The sequence below is a fragment of the Acinonyx jubatus genome, chromosome E1 (assembly GCF_027475565.1).
Source record: "Acinonyx jubatus isolate Ajub_Pintada_27869175 chromosome E1, VMU_Ajub_asm_v1.0, whole genome shotgun sequence".
NCBI classification, from domain to species: Eukaryota; Metazoa; Chordata; class Mammalia; order Carnivora; family Felidae; genus Acinonyx; species Acinonyx jubatus.
In genome coordinates, this window is record NC_069397.1 from 10,982,315 (window position 1) to 11,005,719 (window position 23,405).

Here is a 23,405-nt window from a genome sequence, read left to right on the forward strand (position 1 = left end):
ACACGTCAGCCTCATGCCTGTATCTGTATCCCACAATTCTGTAGTACATCTTGAAAGCAGGGACCAGAAGCGTTTTTGCTTACTGTTGCGGCCACAGGGAGAGCTTGGCCAAAATACAGAAGAACCCAAGAACTGTTTAATGAGCAAAACCACTTGCCTACCTTTTACAAAGGCCAGGCTCTCCCCATGCTCACGTTGTCCCTCCTTCACTGGCACACAGCCTGTCTGATCACGCCCAGGAGGAAGGGCTTCAGAACTCAGCAAGGTGTGATCCTGGTTCCCGTAGGCCCACGGCGTCCTGGGCACCTGGACACACGGTCCATCCTCCTTGGAGTAGGAGAGAGGGCAGCAGGCAGAGGGCAAAACCACCTGCAGCCCTCAGCCCTACTGTCTCCTGTGGGGCCCTCCCTGGTAGGCAATGAACGCTGGCCTCCCCAGCCCAGGTTCAGAGTTAAGGAGAAAATAAAGGGATTAAGGAAGCACCAAGTCCTCTCTTATGACAGTATCAGACAACTGTTTCAAAATATATTAGATTTGGTTTTTATTGTAGAGCACACATATCAGGGCAAAGTGCTGCACACACAACTACAAATCATTTTTGGGAAAAAAGCTGTAAAAAAAATAAAACTGCAACTGCTTTAGTTATGCAGTCCCGACTTGAATCCACGCTGGCAAAGGAGTTCTGGCCCCTGAGAAGGGCTTCTCGATGGTGGCTGCCCCAGATTTCTGCAGCCTCAGGCCTGGGCCTCTGTAAGACAGGGCACAGGGCCCCTGGGGTGGTGGCAACCTGGGTACTGGGAGGGCCTCTGCTCTCAGCAGGCCTGGGGCTTGGCCCTGGCTGGCAAGGAGACATTCCTAATGAATCTACATCATCAGAACCTTGCAGCCTTTGAGGATCTGAGTAGGTAGAAACTGCCAAAGACTTTATTTTTTCCTTTTATTATTTCTTAAAAGCCCCTTCCCAGCTCCCACGCCCCTGAGGCAGAGGAGGCACCAACCCAGTCTGCAGTCCTGAGCTCTGGCCTTGGATGCATGCTACAGGCAGACGGGGGGTGGGGGGGGGGGGGTGGGCGCCTTCCTATGGGGATGACACGGAGAGAAGGCCCAAGCTGGCCAATGTAGGAGAATGGAAAGGGTTAGGAAAAAGCCAGGAGACCAAAGGAAAAAATAAAAACTCAAAAACAAAAGAAAACAAAAACCCTACCACACACCACAACAATTTTCCATACCCCAAATGCTAGACTTGGAAGGACACCAGTCCCTCTAGCTAGAAACAATTCCTAAAACTGCCCCGACATGGGAAGTCTAACTGTTCCGTACAATCACACGCATATGCTTGAAAGGAGCAACCCACCAAAGAGGCGTGCCCTCAGCAAGAAAGGTCAGGACCACTGTAGCCAGCCCCTTGGCAGCCCAGGGACCTGTGGGCAGAGCAGGCCAATGGGCGTGGAGGAAGCCCGGGGTCTCAGCCAATAACTTTGGGGTGGCACATGACTGCTGAAACCTCCACCCAGTCATTCTGAACAACTCTGCCGCAGGAGGAAGAGGGGGGTTTGCGTGAGCTTCCAGGGCCTGGAGAGCGGGTGAGAGGTGGGAGGACAGCAGGCCTCCCGCAGAACCAGCAAGGAGCACGAGACCTCAACCCAGCACGCAGACATCAGTGGGAGGAGAAGGGGCAGAAGACTGAATTTCATTTACAACACTGAGAAGATTTACATTTAAAGCAAAACAAGAATTTTCTTAACCAAAACATTTTGTTGTTTTTAAATAAACCCAGCCTGACACAGCCCCACTTGAGGACAGCTGCCCCTCACACCTCTACTGGCCACTCCAGCGTGAGCTTCTGTCCTCTACAGATGCCAACAGCCTTTCCATTTTGGAGGAAAACCAAGAACATGAGAATCAGGTCCCAACCAATTCTGTTCTTCAGCCTTAACAGGCAGCAAACCCAAGGAAAAAAATGTAAGGATCAAAAAACAAAAAATGAAAAATAAAAACAAAAACCAAAAAACCGAAACGAAACAAAAGGAGAGGGCAGCTACGTGAGGATGAACCAGAGTTCCCAGGAGGGCGCGGCAGGCTTCAGTGCCTCCGCATCTTCACCTTTCGGGCGGGGCTGCCTGCTGCCTCCGAGCAGTCCTCCCCAGACTCATAGGACTTGCGCCAGTAGTTCTCAGAGCTGAAGCTACTCCTCCGACGGTGTGTGGGCAGCAGCACCGAGCGCCGGTTCTCTTCCTTGTCCATTTCCAGGATCCGAGGCCTGCGAGGAAAGGGGTGGATGCAAGCGTTACCTCACACCCACCTCTGTGTCTGGGTGGAGCCCTCACCATCTGTGGGACGGCTCACCCAGCTGGGTGGTTCTGTGTGAGGGGCAGTACTGGCAGAAGTACTGGCACTGTCTCTGTGCCCAAGAAGTGCAGTGGCCACACCTAGTCTTTGAAACACCTTTCAATCACCCCGTGGGGCCTCTGTCCAGTACCCTAGGACACCACCATGGCTGAGACGCCAGATGCCAGAGAGGTGGCGGCCTTCCCTACCACAGCCTCTTAGACCCTGCACAGTCCTGCCATCACCTCCACTTCTCAGTCCCCGTTTGCATCACCACGTAGCTCCTGCCCACCCCTCCTCTGCTCACTGACTCCACTAGGCCCTGAAACCATCAAGCTCCTTCTGCCTCACCGTTTCAGCCCAGTACTTCTGGTCTAGACCGGCCTTTGCACACGGCTTTCTCATTCTTCTCATCTCAAACACTTCCCCAGAAACCTTCCTGAATCGTTCTGAAATGGGTCCCTGTCCCTGGTCTACTATCTTTCAAGTCCCAAGCTTTCCTTCTAACATTTAAATACAACCACAAAAGCATTTGGGCAGACTGAATAAGGGAAGTCATGGGAAGGCCACGAAGCATTCCCACTTCTCGGAATTTCGGCCCAATCCCTTCTCTCTGTGGGGTACACGTAGTTGGTCACAGGTTAGGTGGGAATGCCACCAATGCCACTGACCTAGAGGAGGCAGACATAAATCTCAGAAAGGTGAACAATGCCAGACTCCTAAGCAGCTGACCCAGGCTTCCCCACCCATCTCACTCTGCAGCCAGGCCAGGGGGCTGCTTTGCTGGCCTTTGTGGAAGGTTTTAGGCTGAGTACCTGTGGGCAGCATCGGGGTCTGCCTTGCGATGGGACCGCTTAGGCTTCAGAGCAAGGTCTCTGTTATTTCCTGATAGACGATCTGAAGCATAGCTGGGTGGTAACACGGAGCTGCTCAGGGACTTTGTTTCCAACCGGGGTGCGTCTAATCTCGTCCTGCAAAGGAAACACGCATGGGGTTATCAGTAGGCCTCTGGGGAGGGTATGGGCCCCATCAAACCAATTCTCTCTCCGGCCAGAGAGGGGGGGGGGCCAGCAGTCTCTACTCTGTGCCTCTGTCTCCTCGTGGTTCAACTAGGTCTGGCTGACTTGCAAAGACCCTCCATCTTAAGTTCGGGCTTAGGAATAGAACAGGAACACTTTTATGTGAAAACCTCTAATGATAGGGATCTGCTGCCCCAGGGGAAAGATCCAGGGCTCTCTCTCAGATGCACAAGGCAGCCCCGCTCACCCTACTCAGGCCCAGAGGGTTCTCTAGGGGCATCATCTACTCCACCTGCCAGAGTACTGAGGACCCTAAAATACTCTAGCAGATGTCTTCATCCTTCCTGGAAATACCAAGACAGGAAGGAAAGTTCCCCTGGTCTGAGCCTATGGAAGGAAAAAGAGACTCTCCTACACTCTCACACAGGAACACTAAGACTGTGGCAGAGCCAAGAGAGCCCAGGCCCAACTTAACATTCACACACTTGGCTCTGGTCCTACCACAGCCACCTGGCAGCTTTTGCTGGTTACAGAATGCTGACCAATCCAAGGCCAGGGGGCTTTTGAAGGCAAAGTCCCCACCTAGCACAGAGTGTGAGTTTCAAGAAACACACTGTCCAATACAAGGAGAACATGCACATATGGATGGGGAAGACAGTGATGGGGGAGAGAGATGAGGAAGAGAGATATGGGGAAGAAGGAGATGGAGAAGGTGGGCAGGGAGGTAGTCCAGGGCAGTGACCTGAGTCCTTTACGAAGCCACGCTAGGAGGAAGCTAGCCTGGGAAACTTCAAAGAAGCCCTGAGGCTTCTTGGGTGATACAGAGAAGGCTGGCAAGTCAGGCTGGTGGCAGCAACGGACAGGAGGAAGCCTGGGGTAGGGAGTGATGGGGACACATGTGGTAGAAGGCCCTGAGGCACCATTCCCAGAGGCAGCTGTGCACAACGTAGTCACCTGGTTCTGAGGAACGTGCTGTGGTCAGGGCAGAGCATCCTCACAATAACACTGCAGGCAAGACAGCAGGAGGGAAACCCAAGAGCTGCCCTGGCCTAAGCCACATGGTGTTCTTGGTAACAATTGTACCCAAACCCCACAGGTCCCCCTACCTACTCCCACTGGCTGGCCTGCTGTAAATAGATGAGGAAAACTAGGTCGGAAAGGTGATGGGTCACAGGTCCTGGAAATCATGGGGAAAAGGTTTAAGCCCAGGTGAGACGCCAAGCCTGGCAAGCCCGAACCATAGGGCTTTGACCCTAGGCAGGGGCCTTTCTCTTGAGGCCAGCAGGGGGCGCCTTCTAGCTGGGAACCAATGTTCTAACACCCTTAGGCCCAAAGTGGTAGGCAGGCAGGACTACTTTCCCTGCCCCTTTGCTTTGGCCTCATGGACCGGGAAGCCAGAGTGGTCCATCTGTACTGACAGGCTCACCAGTCTCAGCCTCTACTCTGGGCACTCCAGGCTCAGGGAAGCAGGACCTACCTAGAAACAAAAGGAAGAAGATGCAGCACTAATGGTGCCTCCTAGAATCCAGGCTAGTAGTCACCCCTTTCTGGGCCTACTTCTCCATCTAAGCAAAAGAGGGAGAAATGCGGCTGGCCTTAGGAACTCTTTCAGTTCTTAAGGCTCTAGAAACCAAGTGGCCTCCTTCAAGGCTAAGATTCTTGAGAGGAGTACCAGGAAGAGGTGGTGCTAGGCAACACCCAGACATGAGGGTGGGAATTAAAATCACCAGAGTCCCCAAGGACCTCTTCTTTACCAGGTCAGGCCTCCCCCCACCTTCCCCCCCCCCCCCCACCTCAACCCTCCCCGCTGAGAGGTCCAGGTGGCAGAGATCAGACCAAATGAGACACTGGCCATTAAACTTGGCTTAGAGTATTCTAAGCATGTGAAGCTTTATGGAGTAAAGTCCCCCTCTGGCCGTGTGGAGCTACTTCCAACACTAAGACCCCTCAGGGACCAGGAGCACATGCTCAGGACAGGAAAACCCCTGCAGGATGAAAAAGCCCCAACAAAGCTCTGGTGGGCAAGGTTTAGCACCCTGCAGTTGATTCCTCAGGTAAGTGAGGGATGGCAAGGAAACCAAGAGCAGGGCCACCAAAGAGAGCCTGGCCTGCACACCTCTGAGGTTGGAAAACACGAGCACATCCTGCCACGCAGGCACAGCTGGCACACACCGGTCCCTGGAGGGGCCTCCACCCTTCCTGAGCTGCCTTCTTGGGCGGCCTGTCTGCGCAGCCAGGGACAGTGGTGGTGGCCTCTCACCATGGCTGCAGGACCACTGGAGAGGCTAGGGAGACAGGTGGGACCAGATGAGACTAGAAAGGCCAAGGACATGGACAGGCTCTGCTTCTAACTGCCTGAAGGAGGGGAAGAGAGTTGTTCCTTGTACATGATAGTTCCGCTGCCGTCAGGAGGCACCCTCGAAGAAGGGTTAGTAAGAGGTGACCCTACCAAAAACCTTGCCTCCTGGACCCACCTGGGGACATAAAAGTGTCCGGGGCCCTAAAGTGCTCCTGACACATCCCCTGGGGCTGTTACAAGTACATTTCAGAACAGCTGGAGAAGTTCTCGCCTTCCTTCCACTCCCAAAGAGCTACCCTCCTGCAGGAAGCCAGGATAGAATAATATCCCAAATGCAGAGCCCACTGGTAGCTTCATTTCTGAGCACATCCCTCTTAAAAGGCAGCTAACTTCCAAGAAGCACCCTAGGTCCCTCAGGATTCAGCAAACAGATCCATAAACTTGAAGTCAGGAAGCCCAATTCTAGCAGTAAGGGCTAGGCCTGGGCCTCCTCAGGTGGCAAGAGGAATAGAGACTTGCCTTGTAGATCTGAGTCGATATCCAGGGGTTACAGTTACAGCAAGGCACCCCAGGTAAATGAGGTCACCCACGTGTCGGGACAGCCCTCAGGACAAAACAGGGATTGGGTCCAGGTACAGATAAAGCCAAAACAAAGGGAGGATGACAGCATTAATGTTAACACATTAACACGTGACCTAAAGGGAAGGAGGGAGTTGACTGTCCCAGGAGCTCCCCTCCTATTCCTTTATCAATCACTGAATGAATACTCCAGAGAAGCCACTGAGGAGGATTATTTCCACTGTGGGGATGGGGAAGCAATGCTAAATCAGAGACCAAATCACTGGCCTAAGTCACACAGCTACCATCCCATTATGGCCTCTGAAGCCCAGGTGGGCTCTCTGTACTACGGCAGAGAGCAGAGAGCTGGCCAGGCTGACCACCATTTCTGGGAGAACAGCAACCAGTCTGCACCTCAGGCCTGGATGCCAACCATCCCACAACTTCTGGCTCCACCCTCACGCCAAGCACCCCTGTGCTTTGTACAAAGTGGGACTTTCCCATGGGAGTGAAGAGGCAGGCAGCAGGCCTGAGTGCCCCCTTGTCTACTAAGTGATCGGGGGCCTCTAGGTCTAAGCTCTAGCACCTCTGAGAATCAGATTCCCACACAACCCCAACCTGTACCATTGTCTCTCTGGCAACAGTGCCCACCCTCCATCTTCCACCAACCTCCCTCCAACATCACACTTCACTCCCCACAAAGCAGCTCTGAGACAGGTGTAGAAGCCTGCTATGGTCAGGAGGGCCTAAAAGGCACATGAGGCGTATATCCTGAAGAAAGGGGTTCCATAACCAGGCCTGCAAGATAACCAGGTCCCAAAGACCTCTCCAAATCATTCAGTCTAATGACCAACATGTCACACCACATACTTGCAACCCAGAGCTCCAGGAGCCAGGGCCCCCCAGATGACAGACAGACAAAGGGGCCAGCATCATGGGTGATTAGGAATCCCCTTGTTCAAGCCTGGTAAGCCTTGATATCATCCTCTAGGACACCAGATAGCCAGACAACAAGCTTGCTTTCCCAGCCTGGGCCAGTGAATGACGTATTTCCAGGTTTCCCTCTCCTCCCACTCTCTGGGCCTCTGCTCACACCTTACTTCGAATAAACAGTCTTCTTCATCCCCTACCCTTGCTTCATCAAAATCAGAGGGGAAGTATGGTGAGAAAGGGGCTAGAAGAAGCAGACACAGCATTCTTGAATTTAACCATCCCTAGCACCACTGCTGCCCCAATTTACAGGTGAGAACACAGAACTCAGATATAACCAACCTGTATTCAGTGAGGAAGGGGTAGAGCCAGGCCAGGAGCCTAAGCCAGTTTCATGCCCAGGTGGTCTTAGCGCCCCCTCTCCCCCTCCCCACTGTTCCTTGTGCAGGATATACACACATAGACACACACACACTCACTGGACCAGGAAACAAAAGTGGGTTAACCCTTGGACCAGGGGACATGAATCATGGAGATAGAAGCCACGGCTTGGGTCTTGGTGGGGGCAATGTCCCAGGCCTAGTCAGGGAAACCTAGAGCTAGCCACCCCTCCCCATGCCCAGAGGGACAAAGCCCAGAACGAACCCTCCATTCTCACCCTCCACTCACACACACAGACTCTCACATTTGGACCACTCTGTTTTCCGGGAGAGTCTCCCCCTGACCCCTGGACCCCTTGGCCTGAATGACCAAATAAACCGTTTAGCTCACTCAACCTCCTACAAACAGTCTCTCTCATGCAAACCCCACACTCCACTGCTTACTGGCACACACCAGCCTTGGTTAACATTTGGCAAATAAACCTCTAGATGTTCTTCCCAGCTTCAACCCACTCTGAGCCGAGCTCACTTGACCAAAAGCAAAGAAGTGGGTTATTTACAGTCTTGAGCCACTTTATCTGATTGACTGGAGAACCATGCAGGAATACAAGTCTTGTAGGCAGATTTGGGACAGCTGTGGGTACCTTCTGTAGACCAAGGGACTGGGTGCCCTGGCCACCAAGTGGAAAGCCCTGAAGGCCCACAAGCCATCTCCTGATGATCAAGAGTTGATCTAAGAACTCCTTCCCACACTACCCCTCAACTACAGAGAGCCTCTATACTTCCTGCCTTCTAGCCGTTTTTGCCTGCCCAGCAATTTCTAGCTTAGGAGCCAGATCTACCAATCCTGTCCCAACCCACCCCCGCATCCCACTAAGCTGGATTTAATTTTTTAATTAAAATTTTTTTTTTTTTTTTTTTTTTGCTGGGTCCCAGCAGACCTACTTTGTGCTTTTAAGACCATGCTTCCTTTGCTTGTGGTGTAATGGCATGCAAAATGCCAGCCTATTATATATCAGCAGACCCAAGTTCAAGGCCTTACTCAGCCATTTATGGTTGTGACCCCAGCAGACTATAACACTAAGCTGCAGCCCATGGATTCCACTCGTGTGGAAGCTCTCAGGTGGTCACTCCCAGCCTCCAAGTCCTCCCCGTGAGAAACGACAGTACCACTCACATAAAGACTTGGCACCAATCCCATTCAAAGGTGCTGCATTTTGTTGAACCAAAAAGCACCTGGTGGCCAACCACCCATTTCCCACCATGAGGCCTTTAAAAGGACTGTCCCAGCTCTGACTCACCTGAGCTGGTGACAGAGCCCTCCCCACCCCCCCCCCCCCCACCAGGCTCTCCCACAACAGCCTGTGCAATTGTTATCCAAACTGAAGAGAAGGCAGGACTGGCTCCATCCCCCGTGCTTCCGAGAAGCAGGGCCAGGATGCTCCCCTTTTCATCTTGTCACCTACTTGTCCTTTTCCAAGACAAGCCTATACAGCTACTCTGGAGCTGCTCCTCATTCACCTGAATTGTCCTCCTCTGATACTTCCTCTGGGCCAGGCCTCAATGCTGGGCCTGGATGACAGGGATCTCCAACCCCCACAGAACACAGATTTTGGAAAATCACAACAGCAAGCATATGGGCTATAACAGTCTACAGCGGCGGGGAGGTGCACTGAGAGAGCTACAGGTATGTGTATGAGGCTTCCTGCATGTCAAAACAGTTAATACCTGAGCCTCGAAAGATGGCTAGGTTAACCAACTTTTAGCATACGCACATGGGTCATTTGCAGGGTAGGAGGAGGACGACAGATGAACATGTTAGATGGGATCAAACTGCTGCAAGAGCCCAGGATGCAAGTCCGTGGGCCATACTAAGAACTGCAAGTACGTTAATATAAGCGAAAACTCCAAGAAATTAGGCTGGGTGGATAGGCAAAGCCCAACAAGGATTTTACCCTGGGCCTCTCATCTGGTCACCTGAGTTGGCTCCCTAAAGTTGGGCACTACTCTAGCTCAGCTGCCCTGGGGGAGCTGGGGGCTACCCTCCCACTCCTCTCCAGCCCCCTCATACCAAAGCTCTGTGCTTCTGCTCTCTAGCCCAGTCTATGGCGGACTCCTGGGCCCATTCAAGTCAAAAGGTCAAAGAGTACCAGTCACCCACAACAGTCATTCTCCAAGGTCAGACCACTGCCAGGGGCCCCACTGGCCAAAGAGCTTCCAGGAGGACCTGTTAACTCCGTAGGCTCCCTAGCTCCCCTGAGACACATCTGACTCAGCCAACCTGGGATGGCAGCCTGGGAAGTCAAGCATGGAAGCCATCATTCAAAAGGAAAGAAACAGCTGGAAGAATGACCTCCAGCTATGGCTACTTCCATGTGCACCTCTGGTGAAGATTTCCTGGGGATAAGCTACTATGAGGCTTGGAGGAGCACCTGGCAAGTTGCTGCTCTGGTTTTACATCACTCTGGGAGTTCCTCTCCAAGTGCCTGGCCTAGGTGGATCACTTGTCCCAGCCTAAGAAGAAATGAATGCATAGAAGAGGCCAGAAGAGAGCTACACTCTGGGCTCCATCACTTCTGTGTTCTGGGTTTTGGCCTATGCTGGGAACCACAGGAAAAGAAAGCAAAAAGGCAGATTAAAAACCCTTTTTCTAACGAATTCCCGGAATATTCTTAGGCTAGAGGGGAGATGCTGCCAGCTCCCAAACAGACCCATGTCTGGAGCTGTCACATGTGCCTGGTGCTCTGCAGGCACCATAGGCTTGTCAGTTTTGATTTGACAAAATGGCAGAGCCATGCCAAAGAGACTTCATCACCACATTATTCTGGAGTTCTGAACCCAAAAGGCCAAGATGCTCAAGTTATAGACTGAAGTTAAAAAGATGGCTCAGTCTGTTAAGCATTCAACTTCAGTTCAGGGGAGATCCACAGTTCAGAGGTTCGAGTCCCGCGTTGGGCTCTGCGTAAAAAGCTCGGGGCCTGGGGCCTGCTTCGGATTCTGTCTCCCTCTCTCTCTGCCCCTCCCCCACTTGCATGCTCTGTCTCTCAAAAATAAAAATAAAACAAAACAAAAAGATGGCAAGCCAGAAAGTAAAGACATAGTTCAAAACAAAATAAAACAAAACAAAATGTGGGGCACCTGGGGGGCACAGTTGGTTAAGCATCCAACTCTATCTCAGCTCAGGTCATGGGTTCATGAGTTCTACCCATACATCAGGCTCTGTACTGATGGAGTGGAGACTACTTGGGAGTCTGTCTCTCCTTCTCTCTGCCCCTCCCGTGCTTGTGCGTGTGCTCTCTCAAAATAAATAAACTCAAAAAAAAAAAAAAAAAAAAAAAAAGGAACACAACTCCTAAAGCCCCAAGCTGGACTAATTTGAGCATAAAACAAATACCCGTAAATCCATATGGGTATAAGTAAACGAATAAAGAAAAAGAAATATACAAATGAGAGAGAAGAAACAAAATCTTCCTGCAGAAGAATTCCAAATAACTTGTGTAGCGATTCCCCCCCAAGGGAGGTGGAGCTAACTCCTCACTCCTTATTCATGGGCTGCAGGTGGCGACTTCCCTCCTGAGACAGGGGAAATACTGACTTTAGAGTGCAGAGAATCGGCGAACACAGCCTCAGCCAGATGTGCGAGGTCAACATCAACAGCGATTAAGTCCTATGCCCTCAATAGAACATGAAGAGAACGGGGCTTTACCTCTGTAGATTCCCTCCCCCAAAACCCTAACCCCAATCTAACCATGAGAAAATGGTTAAATTCTAATTGAGAGATATTCTACAAAATACCTGGCCAGTCTGTTATCACGAATAAGTTTAAGAAACAGTCATAGCCAAGAGGAGCCTAAGGTGACATGACAACTAAACGTAATGTGGCACCCTGGAACAGAAAAGTTATACTACGAAAAAACTAAGGAAATCTGAATAAAGTAGGATTTTATTAAAGTATCAATACTGCTTTTTTGACTGCAATGAACACATCGTACTAATGTAAGATGGTAACGACAGAAACAGTAGTATGAGGAGACTCGCAAAAAGACTCTACTACCTTTACAATTTTCTGTAAATCTAAAGCTATTCTAAAAAATTGTACTTAAAAAAAAAAAAAAGACAGTAAGCTATAAGACATCGTGTTCCAGCTGGGGGGGGGGGGGGGGGGTCCAAGCATTGGTGCTGCTTTCCTCACTGATGTCTGTACAACCCTGGACAATCATCTAGCCTCTCAGGACCCCGCTCTAAAGACAGACTTGTCTTGACCCAGCATCTGCTTAGCTCAGTCCATTCACATACCTCACGAGCAGAGAAAAAGAAGCACTGAAGAGGCCAGGTCAGTACATCCCTGACTCCCTGGCCAGAGAGGAGGGACAGTCACAAGCTATGTGAAGGCTGAACACTACAGCCTAATGCCCCACCTTTGTTTTCTCTTCTCACTCCCTGCTCCTCCTAGAAGTGAAAACCCAGGCATTTTTAAATCAGGCTGCTAAGGCGCAGTCTAAAAATAACCAGCAAGAGCACATGTGACAAATCAGAACCAAGGAGATGGGGAAAAAAGAGGCGGAGGGAAGGTCTGGAAGAGGGGTCCCCAAATAAGACTATGCCTATAAACACTGGGAGCATGTGCTTTTGCTCAATCCCCGACTCCCAAGTTAAGCAGCCACAGAGCTTAATTTTCCAATGAAAAAAACCAAAACAGCTTTTTCCTCACGGAATTAAAAAAGTATGAAACCTTATAGCCTTTTCCTCTCCCAGGCTTCATGCTGCCATGCTACTGATAAAGAGGAGCCAAGTTCTAAGGGAAACCAGACCCACATCTCCAGACAGGCCTGCAGGTGCCAGACAACGGGGCACTTACTTCCTGAGGATGATGACCGCTCTGCGCTCCTTGATGTCCTGAGGCCGTATGCAGTGAGTGATTTCATCAGCAGCATATCCACTGAAAATAAACACAGAGCATATGAGCTTGGAAATTGAACAGACAACCAAAGTTCCTACAGGGTAAAGAGACAGAAATATGGTCCAGGTCTTAATAGACACCTCTACCCTATTATTTTGAGAGGTTCAAGGATCTACATGGAAAGGGAAATAACCTCATAGGCTCTAGCATGATCCACTCAAGAACAAAACCTGGGATGAGGCAAAGGCAGGCTTTGAGGCAGACACCAAAGCAGGAATCTCCCCACACAAGCCAGGAGCCCTTCTTTTAAAGGACCCCCAAGACGGTACACCTTTAGTCACTTCGGAGGCAGCGAGAGTGACTCAGGCCAGACCGTGGTGAAAAGACAAAGTGCATCTCCTCTGCTTTCTTCCCTCCCTTCCCCCTACCTTTAGGCATGAAGAGGAAGCCAAGGAAGACACTGACAGCCCTGAGTCACCAAAGAGAACTAAGGCTGCAATGTTCAAAAAGAGAATTTGTGTACTTGAAAACAAGCTTTCAAAAACCTCCATTTGGGGGGATCCAAAATCTTGAAGACAGCTGTGTTTGGGATATTTTAAGAATTCCCATCACACTCAAATATCTATTTATTTTCACCAAGTTACACAATTTTTAAAACTGCTTAGACCAATGAATGTGGGTAGATGACTGTCCTCTTCACAGCTAACATCTTTCCGATTTGAAACCCTGGAAGCAAACTCAGCATCCTGAGCCTCCTCACATGCCCTCACCCAGAGGCACTCCCACCCCAAGTTCGTCTGCCGAGCTGAGGCAGCTCTACACAGCCAGACACATGCTCAGGCACAGGCCTAGTGGGAGGTGAACACCTTCTTAGCCTGCTCTTGCTCAGCATCCCCCGGGGCCCCCCAGACCACAAATTTTCCTCTCCATGGTTGTAACCAGCTCTCTTAAGGGCAGCTATAAAGACACCTGTATAGCTGTCAGAAACACTGCAGGCCAGGAAAGAACTCCTCAAAATGGCCAGACTGCCGCAATGTGGGCAAGAACTAGAAGACAAAAAAAAAAAAAAAAAAAGAAGAAGAAGAGGGAAAGCCCTCTGATTTGAGGCCATGCTGGGAAGAGACACAGAATCTTTATCTTAAATATTTCCCCTTCAAGCTCCTCCTAGGCCAGAGGTTTTGAGGGTTTTTGTTTTTTTTTTGTGAACACCAGTCCTAGGAGAGACTATGGACAAACATCCACAGTCAAATCAGTTTGAAAAATATTGAAGAGTTTAGTATGTTAAAGAATCTGAGAATTACTACAGCAAAAGAATCTGCTGACTTTGTTTAACTGAGCACTGACCAAGAAACTTCTCTCAAATAACACCTATTAATATCTGCAGGCCTACAGAAATGCCACAGGGAGGAGCTGAAGAGACCCGAGTTAAAACCTGAGTTTTGTCACCTTCTAGGCTTTGTGACCTTAGTGAAGTCACTTGCTGGGCCTAAACCTGTTTCTTCATCTGTAATAAGGACAGCAGGTTTCGGGTGTTCACTTTGTTATGCTTTAATACTTAGGTATTCTTTTATGACTACTACTAACAACAAGATTTATTTTTTTTAATTTTTTGAGAGAAAGAGAGTGTGTGCAAGCAAGGAGAGGGGAAGAGGAACAGAAGGAGAGGGAGAATTCCAAGCAGACTCCAAGTTCAGCACAGAACCCGTTGTGGGGTTCGATCTCATGACTGTGGGATCAGGACCTGAGCCGAAATCAAGAACTGATTGCTTAACCAACTGAGCCACCTAGGTGCCCCAACAATAACAAGATTTTAAAGGGGTGGACAGAATTAGATTTCCCTTCCAGGCAGAATTAGAGTTGTAGGACCACGTGGTTGGCACCCCTGGAAGCTATAGGGCTGCTGTGAGAATTAAGTTGGATAATGCAGTGTGCCTGGCACTGCACTCCCATTTACCAAGCACACGACCCAAGACAGAGGGCCCTGGACCACCCTGGGGCAAGCTAAAGACTTGGGCTCAGCACCTGCCAAGGAAATGTGATCTGGGTTCCTTTTGCAGGGATATGCCAGCAGAAGAGGCCTCATGGGTCCCATTCCAGGGCTAGGAGTTCCAGAGCTTGTCCTAGGCTCCTGTCACTCCACATTGGAAGAATGCAACTGTGGGCTGCAAGACTGTTCTGTATAAACACAGGACATCCCCAGAAAGAACTAAGTCCAATTCTCCAAAGGTAATCCAAGGCACATTTTTTTAAGTTTGTTTATTTACAGAATGAATGAATGAATGAATGAATGAATGAATGAATATGGAGCAGGTTCTGCACTGTCAATGCTGAGCCCAACATGGGGCTTGAACTCCCGGAACTGTGAGATCATGACCTGAGCTGAAATCAAGAGTTGGACACTCAATCAATCGACTGAGTCACCCAGCTGCCCTCAAGGCACATTTCTAAGGCCTGAGCCTACAGTACTGGCCACAGGCAACCTACTGTTAACAAGTATCAATCAGTCCATTTGACGTGGTTATAGGCACCTGGGGTCCTCACCTCCCATCTTCAACAAAGAACCATTTCCCTTAATGCAAAAGGAGCAAAGCCAGACATTTGTCACACCTTAACTGCCCCCAACCTCCCAAAGGGCTCCAGGGTGAAGAATAAGCCATGCCAGAATTCTGCCACTGAGTTCAGGCCTCAGAGGAACGAGTATGGAAGGAGGACTATACAGGCCCCCAGAAATGACCAGGGCACTGAACGCACCTGAATGGCTCATTAGCACCGGTCTTCTAGAACTTCCTGGCAGCTGTGACATAGCCCACTGACCCATCCTCAGCACCTCAGGCTCCTCTAGGAGCAGGAGGCTCTAAGTCCTGGCCAAGAGAAGCTCTTCTGGTTAAACTTCAGCAGAAAGTGTCCAACAAAGACCACAGAAGATTATTCACTGCTAAGGAACCTACAAGAGAAACTGTCTGAAAGTCCCAATCTGCCAACTTGAAACTTAATATGCTCTGGGTCCAGCCCTACCCTTGGCATGAAGAAAAGTTCCAGTGCCTCCTGCTCTTTTGTTTTCACAGGGAAGGGAGAAGAGGAAATACTTCATGCTGGTCAGCCTCCTGCTCCCTCCTGAGCCCTTTCAAGATCTCCCCACCCCATGTAGCAGTGACCACATGCCACAAGCATCAAGAGTGACAGAACCTGGCTCTGCCACCCACTAGCACTATGCCTTACAGGAACTCTTGAAGAGTCGCCCCCATCCCCCGCCCCAGGAAGCTTTCCTCAAATCTCCCAGACTGAGTTCCCCCCACACCATCCACCTACACCCCTCTACTATGTTTGGCCTCATGGAAATGGTGTTTTCTCTACAAGACAAAGCGCTGCAAAGGTCTTATTTATCTCTGCACTCAGTTGTCCCTAAATAAAATGTATGTTAAGCTCAACTATTCTCAGTTTCTACATCTAAAAAACAGATCTCACAGGAGATCCTTCCTTAGAAGATTAGATGGAGGTTAAATGAGGAGTCTGAAAAACTCTAAGGGACTGTGCAGGACTGTACACCTCTCTTCTAGGAGACAGTTTTGGAGACTGTTAAGTTTTGGTTGTTAAGGCACATTTCCAAGATGGCCACCAATGCCCATCTACTCTGTGCCCTGCCCAGGACAGAACAGAACCAGAGATGGAGGGACTGGCCAACATCACCAGGACTGCCTAGTGACTGCCTCCCTCCAACTACAGCTACCTGCTCTGGGCAGCCCCCAGAGGTCATGCCACTGATAGGCCTGCAGGACTAAGAAACTCAGGTTTTTGGGGACAGCATGCCAGCCATATGGGCACAAGGGTGGGATTATGAGCTCACACTCATTAGAACCAGACCCAAACTTCTAAAAAGACATATGACCTAACTTTATGAGAAGTCCTAGGACTTTCTGATACATAAGGAAGGTTGGCCTGCTTCAGACCCCAATTCTCTACACATCAAGGTATAAATAGATAGTACCTGAGCACAGAAAGCATCTCGTCTCCAGAGACACTTTACCTAAACTTCAAGCATTCAATAATGTAGGAAGAAATTCAATCTTCGGTAACAACTCTATGGCATCAACAGCCCCATTTTGCAGAGGAAAACTAAGGCCCAGAGAGGTTAAGAAACTTACCAAACGTCAAACAGCTAAAGTGGGGACACTGGAACTCTAAATCCAACTCTGATTTCAGGATCTATCTATACTGATTTTTGGTTTTTTGGTTGGGGGGAGGAAGTAGGTAATGAGGAGTAGAGAGAAAAGCCCATCTGCGTTTTCTGATCACAAGATCCAATCTGCCCTGAGGGCCGCACTGGCCTCAACAAATGACATTCACATACCCACCATCCCCAAAGAAGAAATCTCCAAAGATGAGCCCATGCCCCCAGACAGCTAGCACCTACCACAGCGATGGATGCACACTGATTGCCCACGCCAGAAAATGGCCAGCTAGCCCTGAAATTTTTATGGCCTATTTACTTTATGCTTGCTCTGAGTTTCATGATTAAGCCCATGGTTCACCTGCTAGCTTCCTTTCCTTTGCTGCCTTCTGCCTTCTTGTTAGGCTTGGCAGAACGAAGGCCAGTCAACCCCCCTGGCCCAGGGGTCCTCCTGGGAATGCACAGCCCTGACTTCATCCTAAGGTTCCTCCCCCTCCTGTGGAATCAGAAGATCGCACACAAGAGATGTGGCCCAGGACCTATCTGCCCTACTTTCCCAACTATTTTAAGCCAGAAAGCTAAATTCTGCTTTCAAACAGCTGAACAACATCAGCCCTTGGCCCAGAACGGACAGGGGTGCCCACTCCACCCGATATCAGTTATTACCTGGAAGTCACAGGCTTTGCTCACCTCTGCATGTGCCATGGTTGGATGGTAACAGTCATTTCCAGGCAGGTGGCTAAGGCCTAGGTCTCTAGGCACGTGACCACCACAACCACAGACCATGCAATAGTGATTAAAAGTAGCAGCAAGCAAGCAAGCAATTAGGCTTGAGGAAATTATTCTAATTAATCCAACTGAAATCTGTTTTAATCTGCCCATTCACCCTACAGAGAACAGGAGAAGGAACACAAGAAAAGGTGATATGAAAAAAAGATAAAAAGAGACTTAAGTCCCCAGAGAATAGCACTAAGAGGTGACCCAACTAGGCCCAACATGGAAAGGTCACAAAACAAGCAAACAAAAAACAACTGGGCTTGGAAAGAAGTTTGAAGCACTTCCAGAAGGGTCTGTGAGGCCTTGCTCTAAATGTCCACATTTGGACACTGCTGAGTCAATGTTTGTCACACGCTAACATCTACACCGACAACTATTAAATATAAAACTGTATCCCTGCCATGTTGCCTTGGACGAGTGCAGACTCCACTGCCACCAATAACCAATGTCTGTGAGGAGAATTACTAGAACCCCTCTCTACCTACAGAGAACCACTACTTTCATCAGTCCCTCCCTTCCAATCTGCAGACTTAGGGCTCATCACTCTGGGCTGGGATACATACCAGAAAGTGACAGAAAGCATCCCCTCTTACCAGTTTGGGGAAGAGACCAAGCAGCATTTAAAGAGAATCACTAACAGACAGGTGTTCACCCACCTGCATACCAAGTAAACTAGAGTGTTAAGTGAGCAGGTGCTGAAAGATTAAAATTAGCAGGGCATCCAGAAGCCTGAAGCAGAGGCTCTCAACTGGGATGATTTTGCCACCCCTGGGACATCTGTGGTCATCATGAAGGTGATACTGGTATTTAGTGGACAAAGACCAGGAATGCTGCTAAACATTCTACAATGCACAGGAGAGCCCCCACAAAACAAAGACTCGGCCAGTCCAAAATGCCAACAGTACTGCTACTGAAAAGATCTGACCTAGAGCTTTCCCATGGCATGCCTCACCAGAATCTCTACTTCAGGTCCTGGTTGAATCTGAGGACTAAAGACAAATTCCATCAGCCTCAAGTCAGCATCCACCTGCCCCTCATCTTACCGATGGCCACCCTCTGGTACTACCACCAAAGATGCCAAGCTCTCCCTGCTTCTTTGCTTGGTTAACTTCTAGTCACCTTAGTGCCTTACTGCCCTCAAGTTCTATCTTTCTGCTTCTGAAAACTTCTAACACTACAAAATGGCTTAAAAGGTTCTCTGCCCTCCCACCTTCAAAGTACTTCTGCAGCTACCTTCCTGGGCTTCCATTAAGCTGTGCACTCCATGAAGAGAAGAGCCCTGTGATAGGGTCCACCAAATCTCTAGCCCCTTCCCCCAAGAAGGGAGCGAGGAATCATTACATGGTTGTATATGAAAGTAAACACCCATTTAAGTGTCTACCCTGTGCCAGGCTCTGTATGAAACACCAAATCACCACACAGGCTTTGGAAGCTGGCATTAACCCCACTTTACAGATGGGAAAACCAGCTCAGAAAACGCCCACAAGATCCCAAAGCAAATGAGAGCTGAGCTGGATTCAAAGCCTGGGGCAGCACTTTTCAGGACATGACTGAACCTCCCACATTAACTCCACAGCCAAGTCAGAATCCAGGAAGGGACTGGGAAAGCTTTAGGACTTTACTATTCCAAGGAAAAGATGAAGAGAATTTTCCTGATGATGCAATCCTGCTGATCACTAACAGACCTGCATTTTAAGAACTTGAAACTTCTGCTCTTCAATACAAGGGTGTGCATGTGCGGGGAGGGCGGGGGGGGGGGGGGGGGAAGGTCTCAGTCACAAACCGCCTCTTATGATCTCCCCATTACATACCCAACCACTGCTAGACCTCCTTGAGGATCCATGACTATGCAGAAAATTAATATCCCCTTAAGAGACTAAATGGCCTTTATGTGAGGTCCTTTTAGCATCAAGAGCCATTCTATGAAGTCAGACACCAAACTGCCCTACACAGCAAGCCACTTGTGAAGGTCTGCTCTGGAAATCCCATCTTAAAAGGCTCTGCTAAGACATCAATCTGGGAGCGCCACTTAGATCTGAGGACAAGCTTGGAAGCTCAAATGACAAAGGGGCACCTGACAGATAAGTGGCCCTCTAAGTTTCAGATGCCTAAGGAAGCCAGAGTAGTGTTTCTGCTACCACTGACTTCCCAAACTTTCCCATCAGAAGACCTGGAGTATCGCAAAGCTCCGCTGCCACCCCCAGATAGAGAAGCAGCCTCAGCTGTTCAACTGAAATGAGATAGATGACCTGCCTCACGTTAAGAGGTCTCCAAAGACCTGCTTCTCCCCATGACCAGGGCCTATAGCACTGACTTCAAAGGTTAAGCTGCTCACAAAAATTTGGTGTGTCCTGATCCTGTACTAGAATTCAGTGGTCAACCAAGCTGCTTTGAGCAGCTGCAGTCTCGATCCCCTAAGAGGTTTTGGGGATTACTGAAGTACCATGCTAGATTACTCGTTTTAAGGCTGGAAGGGCTCTGCTTCAAAACACATTTTCTGCCTCATATAAACAACAAAGGTGTCCCAGCAGGCAATCATTTTGGGGGGCCAGACTACGTAATTCTCAGCAGGATCTGGGGCCCAAAACAGGCCAAGAACCTAAGTTCTGTGTCTGACACAACTATAAGGCCAAATACCAGGTAGAGAGATCCACTTTTGTTTCATATGGCCCCGGTAGCAGGTAACACATTCTTACAAAAGGCCAACGGGCTCTTCTGCAGCCGACGGGGGCGGAATTTTCAGTCTGCTTGCTGCACTCTATTTATGCCCCAACCACTAATCTGTTCAACTCCAGGGAAGTCACTCCCCATACTGGAAATAGAGAACGTGTACCAGTTCAACACTTTTGAGAACGTTCCTCTGTATTTTCTGTTAAGGAATCCTTAAACATTTCCTCTGTTTAAAAAAAAACAAAAACAACAGAATGGCGGAGTTGGAAAAACTTTTAAATAGAAATTCAACTCATTTTCTTAAAAACAGATTTGAAAACGGAGGCCGAGAAAGGAAAAGTGACTTGCTAAAATCACACATAGAAAAACACTCCTAAAATCCTAGCCTTCTAGAAATATGCCTTTGTATTAATTCTTGATCAAGTGTGCGATCACTCCAAACCTGCCCTCGGGATACAAAATTCTGATTGGTTCCCTGACCCCTCCCTGCTTTCTTACTAGCGGTTTTAAACGCAGACCCCTTTCCTCCTCACCCCAAAAAGCAGAAGAATGGGTCAGACTGTAACGTGAGGGCCATTTGCTGCTGCCTCCTGGGTGAGGGTGGGCAGCTAAGGCAGCAGGATTGCAGGGCCGCCCCCTCCTCCCAGGTGGGTTACCTGAGCACAGTCACGCTTCCCCTGCGCACCGGCAGAGAAAGCACAGGTTCCGACACTCGGATAGGCTTGAACTGGAACTTGCAGCCGAAGCAGAGCGCAGAGTCGCTAAAGAAGGACACGGACACGATGGGGCGCTCGAAGATGTGGATGGGGTCCACGTGAGACACAATGCAGCCGCCGGGCTGATAGTCGTTGATGACGGCGCTGTTGACGAAGCCCTCGGGGATGACGCGGTGCTCCACCAGCTTCTGGATCACCAGCTGGTGCACCCACTCGGGGATCTCGTCCACATCGCCCGGCGGGTAGAGGCGCTCCTGGCCGGGCCCGCGCTTCTGCAGCTGGGCGCCGTACGTGTAGCCCTCGCCGAAGAAGTACTTGTTGCGCAGCGGGGCGCGGTCCACCGTGTGCTCGTTGTACAGGCCCTTCTCGGCGCGGGACACCACCTCGTCGATGCGGGCCTCGATCTTGGCGCACTCGTCCTGGCTGAAGAGGCGCATCTGGCGAATGCCGCTCTTCACCTTGCGCGCCTCCTCCTCCTTCTGCAGCTGCTGCTCCTCGTAGTCGCTGCGCTCGGGGTCCGAGTCCTCCTGGTATTTGCGCTTGGCCCCGGACACCGGGTAAGGCTCGGCGGCGGCGGCGGCGGCGGCAGCGGCGGCTACGGCGGCGGCGGCGGCGGCCGCTGCCTCCCGGCTGCCCGCCTTATAGTTGTCCCGGGACGTCATGGACTTGAGCTTCTCACGCAGGTCCGTGTAACCGCTGGCGGCCGCCATGGCCCCCGCGACGCTGCTCTAGGGTCCGCCGGGGCGGGAGGGGCGGCCGGGCATGGCTCTCGGAGGACGCGCCCCGACGCCCCCGGAGGAAAGGGGTTCCTCAGCGCCAGGCCCCCATGCGAGGCCGGAGGGCCCGGCGGGGGGCGTCAAGGGGCCGGGCGCGGGGTCGGGCCTCAGGGGCGGAGGGTCATGCAGCGGTGGCGGCAACGGGGCTTCCTCCTCCTCCACCTCCTCCACGTCCCAAGGAGCAAGGGCGCCGGCAGCGCCTCATGCCGCGGAGGGCCGCTGCGGAGAACCGACCCGACTCCCAGCCAGACCCTCGGACGCCCGGCCCAGCCCGCACTTTAAAGCGCTCCTCACGACGTCACGGGCCGTCCGCCCGACGTCCGCCAGCGCCGCTCCTCAGCGGGCTTCTCAGTGCGCACGCGCAATGCCGCCGGCCACCGCGGCTCTGCGCGCAGCAAGCATGCGCGCGCGTGTAGGCCGGGTCACCAGGGGTGCCGGGCGCAAGCGCAGATGGGGACCGCTCGGCGTCCGCCGCCCCTCCCCCACTCACTGAGGCGCTCCAAGGGAGCACCCTCAAATAGCAACCTGCCTTCTTGTCGTGCCACCTCCGCGACCGAAGGGCTCCCTCCACAGGGGTGCGCTCACGCTGTCAACGCTGTCGCTGTGCTGCGTCACGGCATTGTCTAAATGCTCGAAAACGCCTCAGCCCTAAACGCGCAACCACCGGGGAACCGCCACAACCTAGGCTGCCCGGTCACCGCCCCCTTTGGCGTTTCCTGTTCTTTCATTGGGTCACGGGCCACGCGCTGGGCGGGCCCAGACGGTAGCTTCCGGAAGTTGGTTCGCGTTCATGCCTGTCAATCAGGCGGTCGCCTTGGCTACTGCGTCCGTCACTTAATTAGGTGCGTGGAGGGCGTCGAGGACCCCCTGAAGGATGAATAGGTGGCTATGTAAGTGCCTGAATGGGTACGCCAACGGAGAAAAGCCCTCAGACGCTTTAGGAAACTTCTGAAACCAGCGGAAACTTCTCAAACTACGGGCCCGAGAGCACCAGGCCCCAGCTCTGAGCCCGGACGGCCGACAGCCCCAGAAACTGCACGCACTGAGGGCGCACCTCCCTGCCCCCCCCCCGCCCCCAGCCCCGCCGCCCCACAGTCCCGGCGCCCCACCGCCCCCGCCGCCGGGAGTGGACGTTCCACGAGTCACGTCCCGGTGATGGCGGGCGCGTGCGCAGCCGCGGGACGCGCGGGGATTCGGCGTAGGTCTTGCTTCGGGCTCGAGATGGGTGTAGGGGCACCTCTTCGGGAACGACCGAAGGAAACTCACGGAGACTAGTAGGCTCACGGTGAAGGCAAAACTATAGAGAATTACTATAGACGATTCAAAAGTTTCGCAGCAGTGCGGTTGGATAGGGTGCAGGGCGTGAGCAAAGGGGTGGCAATTCCGCGCAGCGGGGCGGGGGGGGGTGTCTCCAGATAGGAGTTTCTTCTCGAAAACCTCCCGTGACTCCCAAGATCGCGTTCCTCTGTTTTGCTTGGCGTTCAAGGCCTTTGTTCAAGACCTTTCCGGCCTTGCCTCCTCTCCCCTCTCCGCTAACTCTGAGCCCCAGCCTTGCTCTGACGCTGCCTGGGCTTGCAGACATACTCCGTCACACCTCCTGGCCTTTGCCCAAGCTGTTTCTTCCTCCTGAAATGCCTGTTCCCTTCTCCCCATCTCCTTCATTTTGATTTTTTGAGACTCACCTCACATCCCTAGCTGACTTCCCAGATTCTCATTGAAATAAAATGCATCCTTGGTTTCATGATTTGGCTTCCGCATCTGCCTTCAACCTCACCGCCCCAGCCATTTTGCTCCCAGCCAGCGTCCGCACCCTCTCCACCACCGACCCCACACCCCGATATGGCAAGCAACAGACTGACAGGCATGGGTTTGAATCTTGACCTC

General features: G+C 51.3%; 1 protein-coding gene across 1 annotated transcript; it reads right to left on the reverse strand.

Moving 5' to 3' along the window:
• Nucleotides 1-516: 516 nt before the first annotated feature.
• ALKBH5 (alkB homolog 5, RNA demethylase) lies at nucleotides 517-22,234 on the reverse strand. The gene is made up of 4 exons (XM_015079549.3): nucleotides 20,686-22,234; nucleotides 12,373-12,453; nucleotides 3,144-3,299; nucleotides 517-2,260 (listed from the first exon to the last, which is right to left on the reverse strand). Exons 1-4 carry the CDS (start codon nucleotides 21,453-21,455, stop codon nucleotides 2,083-2,085), a joined length of 1,185 nt encoding a protein of 394 aa, XP_014935035.2. The 5' UTR covers nucleotides 21,456-22,234; the 3' UTR covers nucleotides 517-2,082.
• Between the last annotated feature and the right edge of the window lie 1,171 nt (nucleotides 22,235-23,405).